We start from the raw sequence: 17,112 nt of genomic DNA on the forward strand, positions 1-17,112 counted from the left end.
GGTTTCCATGAGGGTAAGAATAATTCTTAGAACATGCTATTCAGTGGTGGGTGACCCCACAGTAAGCACAATATATGTTAGCTATTACAATGACCCTAGAAGTGAATGTAAACACTGCCTCTGCTAGTGTTTCACATATGCCTTAATGCTAGAGTTGATTTAATTGTCAACATAAAAACAAAACCAAAGACACAATGTACAGAAAACGTGATCATTTAAGCTAGCAAGATACTGCCTGAACAAACCTGGGCTACACGTGTTCAGGCCCAAACCTTTCGAGGACTAATTCCAGGAAAATTAGCTCCTATCTGTACAACTACGGCTCTTGTGATGGAAGTCTTGAGCACAGCACACGGGCATGGATAAGGCATTTCTCCCCATCTTAAATTGTACCAATTTTAGGTACACGTGGTCATTTCAAACTTGCAATTAGACTACACCCGAGGCTGGAGTGAGCTCAGAGGTTAAGGGAGCAGTTCGCAGCACCTACATCAGATGGCTCACAACTGCCTGTGACTCTAGCTCCAGGGGAAATCTGGAAACGTCAGGCTCCTGCATTCATGTGTATGTGTGTGTGTGTGTATATATATATATATATATATATATATATATATATATATATATCCAGCCCCTATTATTATTAAAAGTAAAAATGAAAAAATTTTAAAAATGAGAAATAAAATACGGTATCTCTTCATGAAGCCAGCCTTACTCAGACTGGGATAAGAAAACTTCAGTCACAGAACTAGTAAACACGTTTCAAAAAAAATATTAAAATAGTGGTTGTGGAGCAGAATGAAATATTAAGGTATTTTTAAAGAAAACAAAACATGCCTGTGGTGGATCATCCTGGACAGCCCACGCAAACACTAAAACTACCTAGCACTTGCAAGCATTCTGGAGAAGATCCAAATGCTTAGCCCATCTGTAACAGTGGTGGCTGGCAAAACTTTGCAAAGCAAATATTACAGAAAAACAATCCTCTACTCTGGGCCCCCAAACACACCAGGTGACCTCAGTTCCAACAGTCATCTCAAACAATTTAATACATTTTTACTTAAACTGTAATTTATGTGCACAGACATGAACCCAAGATGCATATACTGAATATGTAAAATAATAAAGACTAAATTATACTATGCTGAATAAAAGAAGTTTGGGCTCTATATTTCATGTATGTTTTCTTAAAAGATTAAAAAGAAAATGGAGAGAAGTAGAAAGAAAGCATATGAGCAACATGGTAATTTAACAATGAAAATCCCTTCAGGGATAACCATGATAAAATTTAAGAAACATCTCATATTCTGCCAGAAGCAAAGTATGATATGAAAAGACTAAAAATAAACAGGAATACTTAGAAGTAATCCATGTTGGACTTTTCAGTCAGTATTTTTAATTTGAGTAATAAGGAGAAAGAACAGCAGGCTGGCCATAGAATTCAATTAACTAACGTATGCCATGGTTTTTTACATATTACTAATCTCACTTAAGAAAGAAAGCTTAAGACTTAGATTGTATGCTGTCCCATACACACCGCACAGTAATCATCTGTGAACAGGCACATACAGAACACTGAAGACGTAACTGCAAACTACAGATTGAGATTTTAATTTCACAATGGAATAGTTCCATCACGATTATTTATACATGCATATTGATATTAATATTCCAGCTTCCTAATTTTGGTATGTAGGCAAGCAGGATTTAGGAGTAAAGCTAGAATCTTCAAAGCTGAGGTTCGTGTATCTGTACATTTGTAGGGAGAAGAGTGAACTAGGCAAGTTTCAGTTAAGACTTAGAAACAAAACCAGTATCCCCGCCCCCCACAAACTGCTTGGTGCTAGAACTAAACCTAGGATGAGCACACACTTGACCCCGGGCTATACATCCACCAGAACAACACTTTTTGGATGGTAACTAAGTCTCACATTTTACAAGTCAATAAAATCTTTAGAAAACAAATGCATTTCAAGTGCCCACCGTGTATAACATTTTTCCTCGATAAAAAAGTTAAAATTCCTGAAACCACAAAGTGAAGAACTGTTTATCAGATAATATGCACTAGAGACAAACACATGAGGAATTTTGTTGCAGCCATTCACAGACGCAAATAAAATGAGCAGTGGCTTGTTATTTTCAATGTTCCCGGGGAATGCCAAAACCCAAAGAAACACAACTGTTTGCTTCAGCCAACACTACACTGAATTTCAATAATTTTTTGTGCATTTTACAATCTTCTTATTTATACTTAACTCCAAAGAAATTTATTTCTAAACCAGTGGTACATTTATTTTTAGAGTCACATTTCTGTTACACTTACTTTTTTTTTAAGGTTTCAGGGTAATATTTTTATTTTTAGAACTAGGGTATAATTATAACATTCATTCCTAACCTGACTGGTTTTTATTAACTGCACTATTACTCAACAAAGAATACAATTAAGCAGTTTTATTTTTATTTATTTATTTTGGGTTTTTGATACAGGGTTTCGCTGTGTAACAGCCCTAGTTCTCCTGGAACTTGCTAGCTCTGTAGACCAGGCTGGCCTTGAACTCAGAGATCCACCTCCCTCTGCCTCCCAAGTGCTGGGATTAAAGGTGTGCTCCATCAGCACCCTGCAATTAAGCAGTTTTTTTTTTTTTTTTTTTTTTTTTTTTTTTGGTTTTTCGAGACAGGGTTTCTCTGTGTAGCTTTGCGCCTTTCCTGGGACTCACTTGGTAGTCCAGGCTGGCCTCGAACTCACAGAGATCCGCCTGGCTCTGCCTCCCGAGTGCTGGGATTAAAGGCGTGCGCCACCACCGCCCGGCCAATTAAGCAGTTTTAATAAATGTTGATGGTACAATCAACCTGCCTAGTAACATGCAGTCGAATCATTGCTAATTATGCTCCTCCTTAATAAGTCTGTGCAAACAAAATATGCCACTATCCAACAGACCGCCACCACAAACAACTGTAAACAGGGCAAGCAGGGAGAACAGCTGGGTGGGAGCCTTCACGATTACATTCAAGATCATCTAGTGATTCTAAACAGGTCAAACAGCACACAAGATCGGAGTAAGTCATAGGATGTCAAAGACTCAGACTCAACTGATTTTTTTTTTTAACACAAAGAAAGAAAACCCATTAGCTGTTTATAGAATACAAATACAATTATTATATAACTCCAGAGTATGAAGTATTATTGCAGGGCAGAGAAGTTTCATTATAGAAACAAAAATCACCAGAAATGTGATATAAAAGCTAAGATTTCAGGTAAAAATTTTTCCTTTCAAAGGCTAAGTCTTTCAAAATATGTAACTTTAATCATCTGTGGTATTGGAATTGAAAGCATCTCAGAAAAGTAAGATCAATACTTAAAATGCAGCAATACAACTACTTCAAATATCTACCATCAGTCATTTTTTGTTTTAAAAGCATTTTCCTATTAAGAAATCTAAGAAACATCAAATTTTGTCAGCTCTATTTTACATTCGATAGTAGTTTCTGAAATTTCTTCAAGTGTGACATTTTACAGTATTCACAGTAGTAAGCTATTTAATCTGGAGAGAAAAGAACCTTCCATAATACATTTAAATTTCTTCCATTTCTAAGAAATATAAAAAATAATCTTTGAAACTGTACTGCCATTTTAAATGAAACATGAATATATTTAAATATATGTTCATACATAATTGCACTTATGTGGTGATATTGTGTTCCCCAAAATATTGTGTACCCTAATAAACTTATCTGGGGTCAGAGAACAAAACAGCCACTAGATATAGAGGCCAGAAAATGGTGGCACACACGTCTTTAATCCTAGCATTCCAGAGGCAGAGATCTGCCTGGATCTCTGTGAGTTCAAGGCCACGCTGGAAACAGCCAGGCATGGTAACTAGAGCCTTTAATCCCAGGAAGTAATGGCAGAAAGCAGAAAGGTATACAAGGCGTAAAAACCAGGAACTAGGTTGGTTAAGCTCTTAGGCTTTTAACAGCAGTTCAGCTGAGATCCATTTGGATAAAGACACAGAGGCTTCCAGTCTGAGGAAACAGGATCAGCTGAGGAATTGGCAAGGTGAGGAAGCTGTGGCTTGTTCTGCTTCTCAATGTTCCAGCATTCATCCTAATACCTGGCCCTTGGTTTAATTTTATTAATAAGACCTTCTAAGATTCGTGCCACACCCTTATCAGAGACCTGCCACGTCAGAGAATGGACTAACTGAAGTCCATCTGTTCTGAGTAAACCTAAACTAAACTCTACACTTCATGAGGCGTCATAATCAGCTTTTACACGTGTTTTCAGGGGGCTTTGGCCTCATTACACAATGCACATGTAAGATTAACAGAAAGTGGGGGAGAACTGAAAGGGGGGGGGAGTTACATGTAAGTAAACTAATCAAAAGATTTATTATTATTTAATATTCATAAAGCAAATGCTCCTAATATTTACAGTGAACTAAATAAAACCAATCTATAAAGTGAACTGTTCAAGCTGGTAGTAGCGTTGTTTACTTTAAACTGAATAATCCTTCTTTATAATAAATGCTGGAAAGTGTGTCAAGTCAACGAACCCACAGGCACTCAGATATCCCTGCTTTCCTGGCCCTGGACTTCCCCAACACGGCTACTTACTCCCTTGGCTGACAGCACTGGGAAAGACTAGGAATAGGAACAAGACAAACCACAAATCTTTAAAGTCAGTATGAACAGTAACAGATTTTGTTAATTTGAGTAGGAATACAGTGATTCAATAATTCATATCTAAAAGACTACAGAAAGAACAGCTGGTCATTTTCAGAATTGGTCATTTAAATAGGTGAACCTAGGAGATGCACACACTCAGTCTATGTCAGCAGTTCTTTCTACTCATGCATGTGCTCCTACAAACTACTACACTGTCCAAACAGATTCTCCTTCCACCTTGCTTTCAATGGGTTAAAAAAATGTATCTTCAGCTTAAATAAACATAAACTATTATTCATATCACATGTACCATACCGAAAGTTGTTAGCTAGTACTGAAAGTTAATTTAAAACACCACATATTAATGCTAGTTAATACAAACAAGAGTACTTTCCTTTTCAAAAATTTTAAAATATTTTCAGGGAATCTTTCTAAAATGTGAACAGCAGATCTAGCCAAATAGAAAAATGTACCAACAATGAATGCACACAGTATATGTGATTTGGATGATACTTTGAAGCAAATTGTGAATAGAAACAAAAGCTCCTAAAGGCAGACTTCTGTATCACAGTTAGCCCACTCTACAAATTCTATTCTACTGAGGATGACAACTTTATTCTAAGCAGACACTATGATACACTTTATTGGTTTGGCAATGGTTTCCCCCCTATTATTTAAATAACAAATTAAATTAGTTGCATTCTTCATCAGAAGCAGAAGCAGCCTGCAAATAGAATAAAGTGTTTCTGTCTTTTTAAAAGTGAGTGTGTGTGTGTATGTGAAGTCTTTATTTAAATAATTCAAGTACAACCAATGGGAAAATTCCTCCCTACTCTACCTCATTAGAAATAAAGACACAAATGACTTTCTGGTATTTTCAGTTTCCTTTCTAGGCAATCTTCAGAACAGTCAATATCTTCACAAAAGACAATTTTTTCTAAGTTAAAACCCCAAATGTTTTTTGTTATTTTAAATGTCATGGGTGTTTATATATATATATATTAAAAAAAAACAATAAAATCAGCTTAAAATAAATTTATTGTACAATACAAAAAGTAGGCATACTGGAAAATAAAGGTACATTAAATATACAAAGCAAATGAAGAAAGCTCAACAACACAAATGTTTTCATCCAAACACTAAGATAAAATGCACAACATTTATGCTAAAAACAAAATATTTTAGGAAGAATATGCATTTCAAATGAAATGTTAATGATGGCAAAAAAAAAAAACCAGGAAAAAGAAAAGAAAAAATACGCTATCATGTAAATGCTTGAATATCAAGAATCAATAATGGCTGGAAAAATTAAACCCAACAACATTGGGTACTTCTCAAAGAACTTCATTTGAAAAGAGATTGAGAATACTGAGGGCTGAGCTACACTGCAAACTGGCAAAGCGTTCCTCTCCTTCTCCGTCCAAGTCTGCACTCATACTCACAATACCTTACCTCTTCTTACACTAACATCTTCCTACAGACACTTCCGATTGCTTGTCCCACTTTGTATTTAAGTGTGCATTCGAGCATTACCAGAATTATATACAGGAAAAGCCACAAACTAATTTTGCAATTTACACAAATATGCACACCATATGAAAATTTTATCAAGTAGTTATTTTATAAAGTAGAGCCAACTTTGACTGAAACAGCAAATTTTAAGTATAAAGAACGGAGGAAAAAAACTAAAATCTTTTCTTCCAATTAAGGCGTTCAATGACCTGAATCACAAGTGGCCCTGGGTATAACTAAAAGAAATGCTCAATGTCCATAGGAGGAGCAGTGGCCAAGACTTATGAAGCATCCAGTTAGGAAATGCATCTGAACACTGGAGCAACAGAAAAGCCTTTTCTAAAACTCACCATGTAATTATTTAAATACAAAATTTAATACTTAAATTAGTCCAAGGTTTTTAGGTAGCACTTCTGGGAAGAAACTTCTTTTCTTAATATCATAGCTTCCAAGCTCAAAACTGAGCATCAGGATTTTTCTATACCTTCTTACTGTCAGTGAAGTATTTTTTCCAGCACTGTATTTACTTTGACAGAGTCTACCCCACTGTACACACGCCATAATTCTAAAAAGCTGTAAGGCTTTTATTCTCAACCACTTGCCTAAAATTTGCAAGTTTAAAAATGAGTTTGAAAAAATAAACTTGAAATTGTGAGAAAAACAAGATACATGGATGAAGGAAGAAATGTAAAAAATCCTACAGAACTTTAGCATCACTTTGCCAAGATTTTAAAAATAATATGTATAATTGCTCTCAATCGGATTAAATGGAACCTATGGTTCTCTTGAAAACAAGTTTTGATTCTCAATATTGCATTTTTAAAACACACAGAAGCATTCAATTTAACAAATATTTTAGTTGCATACTTAATACCTTCAGACTAAATTCATTTCATAAGTATTCTAATGAAAGTTCAAAAAGAACAAAATTTATGAGATGTCATAATTTATCACAAAATTTATCATTAGCACTTATGAAACATAGTATTACTGAAAGCTAAAAAAACCCCAAAATTTACCATTCATACTTAAATACAACAAAAAATTACATGAATAATATGAAAATACAATCCATTTTGAAGATATTCACTGTCTTTTTTCTGAGCAACTAACCATTATAGCTTTTGAACAAGAGAACACGTCATTCTCACACATCTGCAATTCTTTGGCTGCACTGGTTCAGTGAGTGTGAAACACTCTGAATACATCGTGATTCTGACAGAACAGAGGAGTTGCAAAACAAAACAAAAACTCAGATATATTTTAAAGTATCTTACAAATTTTAACTGAATTTAAGTATTTAGAGCCAATCTACCACTCTAACTGGCATATGTGTAAACCAAAGCTAATTTCATAATCTACGGCTCTTTTAAATGAAATCATTTGGATTACTCTGCCTTATTAGTTTTTTACTTAGCATGGAAGTGCTCTTTATTGTCACTGCCAATATCCTATCAGGCATAGGACAGGACATAGAACTGGAAAAGAAAAACAAATCCAATAATACTTTCAATTTAATATGTAGGTTATAGAACTAAGGACAATGCGGTTATCTGACTATATAGTTAAAATTTTAATGTAATTAAAGAAATTGCATTTTTGTAGTTCTAAAAAATAAAGCAAAATTGCTTTATTTGTAAATGCTCTTCTAAAAATTAACAAATCTTTTTATTTCTTTATACAAAGATTACAAGCAAAAAAAAATTTTTTTAAGTTTTTATGGCTCCAGTACCCAAGGTTGATAGCAATGAAAAACTTGAATAAATACTTAGTTTGGAGGGGAAAAAAGGCCTAGAGCTGTTTCCAAGGTTAAAAGAAGAAACATTTGCAGCCAGAGCCCGTCTCTAGCTCCTCTCCCCCAGACTCTCCATTCTATACACTACAGTTGTAGAGGTGTCCTCACTCGACTCTGGTGACACTTTTTTCCACACTGTGTCTTTTAAAGCAAGTTCTTGCTGGAGACTCTCATAGTCCAATGGTCCAAAGGAATGCTAGTTGTTCAAGCAACATACACAATTTATTAGTGCACTTGAGTGATGAAAGGTCCAAGCTATAAAATGGTATTTTTCAATGAAAGTTATTAAGAGCCATCAATATATTCACCCACCACCATCTGACATCTTGTTACATGTTACTCATGTTGACTGGTAGGAAAGTACTACACGGTCAGCTTTCCAAAGTTCTCAGGTATTAATCAAAGGTTACTCTGACCGGAACTAACACATTTAAGCTGGCACTTACAAAAATGCACGTATTAAAATTACTACTTTTAAGCACTTTTCTAATGTACTAGGTAATTTTATTCTTCATGTGGAATACAAAGGAATGTTATTAAAATTCAACACCAAGTCCTTTGGTCCAATGAAAAAGAAAATTCAGTCCTGATCTTAGCTCTAAAAAAGAAATGCTTATGCATGCGGCCACAAACTGTAACAAACAAGACCTTCAGCGTGCTCAGCAGGGGGTACTAGTCCTCTCCCACTGCTTCTACCAACACTGTGTCAGGAAATGTGTTCTGGAAAAAGTGTTTTGTCTTCCGTGGCCTTTTTCTTAGGAAGTTTAAATGTACCTTTCCATTTACCTATCCATTCACAAAGTAGACAGTGAGCAATACTTAATTCCAAACAATAACTGACAAATATTAAGAGTAAAAACAAGGCTTTAAAAATTAGGGTTATAGAACATAAAACCTTCCACTATCTTATTTTAATGTAATCAATTATAAAACAATTACATAAAGCAGCAGAAACCGGCACTGCTGCTAGGTTAACCATTTCCAGTTTAAATATCAAAAATGATTTTAATATACCTATGTACTAGTGCCTGAAAATAAAAATGTCAACATCTTATTTATTTGAAATTGGCAGCCATGAGACTGCTAACAAACTGAAGTTTGATCTAGGCAGGCGAGGCTACTTCCCCGTCTTAGAGAAAACCATGGAGAAGAATCTAGAAAGGACTGGCTTACCCTCTGATCACCACCTTCTCTCCGAGGATCAAGCTTTTTTGCAAAGTGTCTCAGATTATCATAGTTATGGAAGTTGCACAGAGAAACGAGATCCTGTAAAGAGTGACACAGAGTCCACTTAAGAAATCAGCTTTTCGCTGGTTGTGTTCATTCATATAAACATTACTATGCAGCCTCACTAGTGTCTCCTAGCAACCACACCGCCAGCTAATCAAACAGCCCAACAGTCAGGAAGAGGAAGGACCCCAGGGTAAGAACTCAACAGTAAGGCTCAGTCACTCAAACTGCCATTTTTAATAGGTCACATGAAGGGCAACTTACGTAAAATACCATAAACTATAAAAATACTATAAAATTTATCTCTTAAAAATCACTTATCCAAAATACAATACCATTCTCTAGATTTATAAAATATTTAAGTCTGAACAGTAATCTGAATTTTAATTGGGAAGCCCACAAATGTGCAGCACTCAACAGGGGCTCTGGGAAGTAATAAATGAAAATAAACACAAAGCTGAAACATTAGCAAGAATTAGTTGGTAACAAACTACTAAACTAAAAACAAAAAGCACATAATTTTTAAAACTTGTCTTTGTTTTTATTTGCAGTATAAGTTGCTTTGATAACTCAATTATTAAAAGAGATTTGAATTTTAATTCTCTATTGCTGAGCTCTTAAAAACTGAAAGTAAATTATAATCGGGGAAATTAAAACACTCAGCAGTTAAGAGCACTGGCTGCTCTTCCAGAGAACCCAGGTTTGATTCCCAGCACCCACATGGCAGCTTACAACTGTCTGTAACTTCAGTTGCAGGGATACGACACCTTCTTCTAGCCTCCAAGGACACCAATTACAGAACATATACATGTAGGCAAAACACCTATACACATACAATTTTTAATAAAGTAAACATAAAATAAAGAGAATTTTTCTGAAAGAAAATTAAATGGGACCTGTTTTTAGAGGCAATTTGAAGCTTCTGTTCAACCATCTCCAACATAACCTAGTGAACTAGTTCACAGATACGAAAAGTACCAAGGGGATAAAAACCCTATACAAAATAGGTGAAAAGAGGAAATTCCTGGACACTGGACAGCAGCTTGTATCCCCTCCCCCCCAACCCTTTTTAACTAAGAAAATTTGCTTACGTGACAGAAGTGAATTCCCTTAACACTGTTGCCCATCTTGTCAAGAGGAGGAGACCAGCACATCATGCCCATGACGTTGGGGACAACTAAAAGAATACCCCCAGCAACTCCAGATTTGGCAGGTAGACCAACCTGAAAATAATTTAATAAAAGGGGCATTCATATAACTATTTTAATAAATAAAAGCATTACGTTTGAGAACAGTTTCACAATTAGGGCACATGTAAGGCCAACCTTGACAACCTGAGTTCAATCCCTGAGGTCTACGTGGAAGGAGAAAAGGACTGACCCCCCAGGTTTTCCTCAGACCTCCACAGGGTAGGTAAGTTCTCCATTAAAACTGCTGTATAGATACGTATCAATATATTCATAATACAGAAAATGAGGTTCAAAAGTGATTGGAATACAGTAGATAGAACACAGGAAAAAAATTCAAAGACATTTTGTAACTTAATGCACTTGAATATGAACTCTGGAGCTATGAATGTTATTTTACAGAGCTGTAATCCTAAAAACACATACTGATTCTAAACATAATAGTCTTTTCTAAAAAATATTTCGTAAATAAAAACTGAGGAATTACATCTTAAGATTTTCTGAAGTATAGTCAGAGAAATAAGCAAGGAATAGAGAAATGTTAATACAAATTAATCTCCTTCAAAAAGCATGCAAGATAGTTATCACTGTATAATGGTGGAATAATTATAATTAAAATTAGCATTGCCAGAGAAACAGGCCTTACTAGATCACTAAGATTCAGATATCAAGTGCTTGACAGAAATGTACGACTGAAGCAATCTTGCAGAAACTAAACAAAACAAGCAAACGAAACCATCAGATCAGACCTGGGGATTTATAAGAAATACAAGGGAATATGGAACAAGTACAGAGTTCTGAGAAAATATACACAAATAAATGACTCAATGTTTTCAGGTAAAAACAACAAGTTAGAAAGAGATCGTGAAAAGAAAAAAAGAAAAAAAAAAAAACTATTATGAGCCTTATTTACTTTCCAAGTCAAACAAAATGTAGAACTACATAACCACAATTTATAGTACTATACAAGTAATTTCAAAGATTAAGTATTTTTCTATTAAATTTAGTGGTAATGTTAAATGATAACATTAACAGTTTTATATGCAAGAGTTAAGTTTTTGTGGTACTACAATGCTGTGTTATGTATTTACAATTACATACTGGAGTATAACAAGATTAAAAAAAGCAAGTATGGGGGGAGAGTAAAAAAAAAAAAAGGAAGTATGCACACAGATGAAACAAGATTGGTCATGTATTCATAATTAACAAAGGTGAATGATGAATATGAAATCCATTTCTCTATTGTACTACACATGAAAACTGCAGGGTCTGCAGAATGGCTCAGTATGGTAAAGGAGCTAGACACTATGTATGATGGCCTGAGTTCAATCCTTGGAACCACAACACACACACAAATACATGAAAAAGACAAATTTCTTTAAATAAATAAAGTTACAAAAACAATTTTTGGAAGGGCATTATGATGTATCAACATAATAAGATCAAATACCTCCATATTTCACAAGTGCCAAATACACAAAGCTTAAAGAACATTTTTAAACACAGAGAAACTGGTCTTGGAAAAAAAAATTTTTTTTCAAGTTTTATTAGAATATACTTTACTTTTAATCAAAGACTCAGGCCTTGTGTGTGCATTTTCTGAGTTTAAGGACTTCTTGAGGAACTATCTACCATAATGCCAAGCATCAGCAATGAAAATCACAGTGACTAACCTTGTATCATGAAATGCCTTCAGAACAAGAGTGGTTACCTTTTATACATGAAGAGTGACTGAATTCTTAAAGGACATCTCACATACTATGTAACTGTACTCCTTACTCATTTGTAACCAATTAACCTTGAAAACAAGTGTCTCTCCAAAAATAAAACAGCTTTAGAAGCAAAGTTCAAACTGCATATTTAAAAGTACCAGTCTAGACTAGTTCCTTGCAAGAGAGAATTAATCAGCATTACTTACATGGAACGCAAACTGCCCTGAGAAGTCATACATGCCACAGGAATGCATCAAACTCAGTGTATTCCGAACTGCCTCAGGACTGAGGACCCTCTCGCCCGTGATTGGGCAGAAGCCACCGTTAGCCAGTGTTGCAGCCATCACACTGGCGGACTCGCACGTCACTTCAATGGAGCACAGCTGGAACGAAGAACAAAACTGAATTATGAAAATCTAGGCTCGTGGTGTTTTGTCTCACCTGCCTTCTATCACAACCTATTCTATCTGATATCACCTACACATCTGAAATATGGCTTCGAAAGGGAGGATTTTACTCTGAACTTGATGACATTTCTAAGATTTCAACTGACCAAGTTCTAGTCATTTTAAGATTTATTCACAGCTGTCCAAATTTATAATCTTTTGGTGACTGAATTAGGTGAAAAAGAGCCAAACACCCTAAACACTAAGTTTTTTACTGCTCTATACAGTATTCAAATTTGTTTAAATATTAATGTTTTCTATCCATCATACATTATTGTAATAGTGAGAAATAAGCCATAATATCTTTTAAGATAAAGCAACCCTCATCAGCATGAAAAATGATCACTAAATGCATGCCTGGGGGGGGGGTTGATGATAAAACACTTAACATTTCACCTATAACAGAGCTTAGCATTCCAATTTACAGAGCAAGAAACCAAGGACAAACAGAAAAATATTTAAGACAGCCTGAGTGCTCCATGAACCTATACAATGCTACAGTTTAAAGCCTCTATCAGCTGTCATTTGCTGTTTACTGTGGACACTAGATATACCACAACAAACAAAAAGACAGAGCCTAGGTAAAATGAAATTTTTGAATGTAAATGCCATCAAAATAACAGAAATGAAAGCCAAGGGTGTACTCAGCAGCAGAACACTCGCCTTCCATATTAAAAAAGCCCTGAGTTTGATTCCAGCACTGAAACATAACATCAACAGCATTAACACTTTATCTCACAAACCCAAATTTATCCATAAACCTAAAGTAATATTCCTCTACATTTTATTTTATTACCAGCAACCAAAACAGGAGGAAAGGGGAGAAGACTGGCTTCCCTAATTACATCAGTTGCTACACTGGCCCACAGAGCAGAGTAGGAAAATGCTTTCTAAAAGAAGACTTAGCCAGGTATGTTTGTAGACACCTTTAATCCCAGCACTGAGCTGTTAGTTGGAGGCTAGCCTTGTCTACACTGTGAGTTCCAGGCTAGCCAGACCCCATCTCAAAACAGAGAGGAAGGAGATTCCCATTATCATTGCCTAAGTAGGGAAATGCTTAGAAAAACAAAATTTAAATTCCTTTAATCATTTCCTAGTTCATACTTACAATTAATCAAATTTTGCCTGTCATAAAGTAATCATCTCCTAACTGGACAAATACCAATTTAAGAACCATTTCCTGATAGCTTGATGCTCACTTAAATTCACTTCTCCATAGAGAGAGCACCTCTATGGCTGTCTTGATTCCTGTACTAAAGAATCGAAATTTCACCATGTATTTAAGTAGTGTGATTTAAACTATAATAGCCAAAACTAAGTAAGTGTTTTATTGGCTAGAGTAAAACTGATACTGATTTCCAGAGACAGTTCCAAGGAGTTCTACACATTTTGTGCTGTTCAGTGCTGTACTTGCTGGGGAACGAAACAGGGCTCAGAACCTAAACAGGTCATTATTGAATTGAATTTTATATGGATAGACTGGATTCCCAATACAGCTTTCACACTGAGTAAATGGCATCTAGGACCTGTACTTCCATCAAATTTCATTACCAACCTCCCATAATCACCTTGTAAGGATACTAGAAGGTTAAAATCAAAGCGCCTTCATAAGTCAAGGCAATCACAAAGTAAACCAGAAATTTAGAAATAATGTGGTCTACGCATACTCCTATTACAACTTGATTAGGTAAAATACACGAGGAAGGGACGGGTTTCAAAGAAAGCTGTACTAAACTGGTATCTGTACCACAGGAAATGATGTGTGTGGGATGCTCCTCAACATAACACAAATATGAAGATCTCTTAGCTTAGAGGAACACACATACTATGTAACACTGAAGGCATGTGCTGAACTATTCTCAGCACCAATTAAATCAGGATCAAAAAGACACAGTGAGAGAAGATAGCCAGAGAGTACAAAAGAGTGATAGAAGCTCTCTGAAAACCAAAGTTATTTGTAAGCAAAATAAAAAAACTAAGAAAACAGAGTAGGAAAAACCAGTTTCTAGAACTGCCATTTTTATCTAAATGTATTTTTACATTGTTTTCCTTGTTCCATTCTGATGTGTGGATTTTTAGGAGCCTTTCATGACATCTTTTCAAAGCCAATGGAAATTTATTTTCTCATGGCCTAGAGTGTATCCAAGACATAAGAATTTTGTAAAATGTGATACATCTATTTATGAAGATACATTATACAATCATGAGCAAAAATTACCTGGAAATAAAAATCTAGTATCCCAACCATGTCTGTGCCTTCTGGAAAACACTGAAAAAAAGCAAAATCCAAATTCAAAAAAAAAAAGCAATGAAAACTCAGGAAAACAACAACAAAGCACATAAAAATACGTCAGTGTTAAGATGTGTAAAATGTTTCACTGCATAACAAAACAGTGTGCAGTCCATAAACACTGAAAATGTAAAATAAAGACAAATTATATCATAAATTCCTAAATTCTATTTTAAGAGACAAAGATTAAGTAATCTGTAATTTATCATCATATTGAACCAGTCGCTTAAAGTTCTTCAAAGGAAAAAAAAAGTTTATCAACACTAGTCAGACACTGAACTTCAAAAAAAATGCAACAAGCTTCAACCAGAATTTACACTAACATCGTCAAACATTCTAATACTACCAGACACAAAAAATTAATTTATTAACATTAGTAATTTGTTAACACTTGAGTGCTTTGTAAACACTTTTCACTTTAAATAATTAAAGGCTATTGTTGAGTTCTCAGATGTCACTTCAGTAAACAAAAATAACTTTGAATAGAAACAAAAATTTAAAAACCTTCTTTTCTTTTAAGTAATATCCTATTGCAAAATTTCGGTCTCCACTTTCTCGTTCAGACTGAAACCTGAAAGAAAAAAATTACTTAACTTTATGATTGTTCTTGAATGGTATAGCAAAGCACAGCATGAAGAGGGGGACCTGACACTTGGTCAGGACTGCGGATTTTGTCTCTTTATCTCAACAGAACAGGGAGTAAGTCCTTACTGTTTGAAAGGACATGCACTCAGACCCTTTCTAAACTCCACTTACTCTGAACAAAGGAACTAAAACGGAAACAAGGGAAAGCTTGTCAAACCGATGGGACGTGTGGGGCAGTGACACATCAGATCAACAGTGGCCACCCCACGGGGCAGAACAACTACAGAAGCGGGAAAAATGACTGACACCTGATGCATCTGGGAAATGGTCCATGGAGAAGAATGGAGGACCATCCAACTACGAGAACCCAGGACAGCTGTGTGTGTGATTGGAGTTAAGGTTTCTCTGCGTAGCCCTGGCAGTTCTGGACCTTGCTTTGTAGACCAGGCTGCTCTTGAACTCAAGAGATCGCCTGCCTCTGCCTCCCAAGAGCTGGGATTAAAGGCGCAGAGCACCACAGCCTGGCTGTCAGATATTCCACAATGGTGTGTGTCTGCCTGCATATGTGTGTGCACCGCTGTGTGCTTGGTCTCCATGGAGGTCAGAGTCATCAGGTCCTCTGGAACTAGAGTTGCAGATGGTTGTCAGCCGCCATGTGGGTGTTGGGAATTGAACCCAGGTCCCCTGGAAGAGTAGCCATAGATCTTACCCATGAACCATCTCATCTCTCCAACCCCAAGGACCACGTTTTTAGGGGTATTAAACATCAAAAACGTACATAAAACACAAGCTGGAAGGCTTTTAACCAAGATTCCTTGTCAGATCGTATTTTGAAAGTATAACTGATACCAGTTGGGGAAAGGGAAAGAAAAAGGGTTGAGATACAGTAGACTACTGGAATGAGAGCTGAAGATAATCACGCATGTTCTGCTCTTGAATTTATTAATAGTAATGTGATTACGTAGGTAACAGGGGGCTGGAGAGACAGCACAGTGATTAAGAACATTTGCTACTCTTACAGGGACCAGAGCTTGGCTTCCTTAGGGCCTTATCTCCAGTTCTAGGGGATCTTCTGGCTACCATAGGCACATTAACACAGGCAGACATACACATCTTTAAAAGTGTACACACACACACACACACACACACACACACACACACACACACACACTTCTATGTATCTATCTATATATCTATGAATTTATCTATCTAAAGAAGAACAGACTATCTACCTACCTACCTACCTATCTATCTATCTGCCTGCCTGCCTGCCTGCATATCATCTATCTATCTAAAGAAGAACAGGCTAGGGAGATGGCTCATTTGGTAAAGTGCTGCCATCTAAGCACAGAGATTGGAGATCAGATTTCCAGAACCAACTGAAAACCCAGGTATGGCGGTGCATGCTGCCTGGAACCCCAGTCCCTTCCCTAAGGACCCCCACCACCACCACCACACATACACTTTTCCTCCTTTCTCTTCACAAAAGGATCAGCCAGCCATGGTATATCAAGTTGCAGTAAGACTAGGCACCTCCTCTCCTATTGAGTCTGGAAGAGGCAACTCAGTAGGAAGGAAGGGTCTCAAGAGCAGGTAACAGAGTCAGAGACAGCTCCTGCTCCCACTGTTAGAAGTCCCACAAGAAGACCAAGATACACAACTGTAACATGTGTGACCTAGGTCAGTTCCATGC

The 17,112-nt window shown here is 36.1% G+C and overlaps 1 protein-coding gene across 3 annotated transcripts in view; it reads right to left on the reverse strand.

The window, feature by feature from the left end:
- The window catches only part of Gls (glutaminase), a 67,577-nt gene that overhangs the window by 16,069 nt on the left and 34,396 nt on the right, over window positions 1–17,112 (reverse strand). Inside the window, exons 10-15 of one of the 3 annotated variants that reach the window (XM_059278622.1) lie at window positions 15,339–15,405; window positions 14,763–14,813; window positions 12,305–12,481; window positions 10,291–10,422; window positions 9,143–9,235; window positions 5,683–8,165 (exon numbers count right to left, since the gene is read on the reverse strand). In XM_059278622.1, the coding sequence (XP_059134605.1) occupies window positions 8,019–8,165; window positions 9,143–9,235; window positions 10,291–10,422; window positions 12,305–12,481; window positions 14,763–14,813; window positions 15,339–15,405 (667 nt within the window). In that variant the 3' untranslated portion in view covers window positions 5,683–8,018. Of the gene's footprint in view, window positions 1–5,682; window positions 8,225–9,142; window positions 9,236–10,290; window positions 10,423–12,304; window positions 12,482–14,762; window positions 14,814–15,338; window positions 15,406–17,112 lie in introns of those variants that run through there. The other 2 variants (XM_059278623.1, XM_059278621.1) reach the window with 2 other exon arrangements.

This window comes from Peromyscus eremicus, chromosome 13 (assembly GCF_949786415.1).
Source record: "Peromyscus eremicus chromosome 13, PerEre_H2_v1, whole genome shotgun sequence".
NCBI classification, from domain to species: Eukaryota; Metazoa; Chordata; class Mammalia; order Rodentia; family Cricetidae; genus Peromyscus; species Peromyscus eremicus.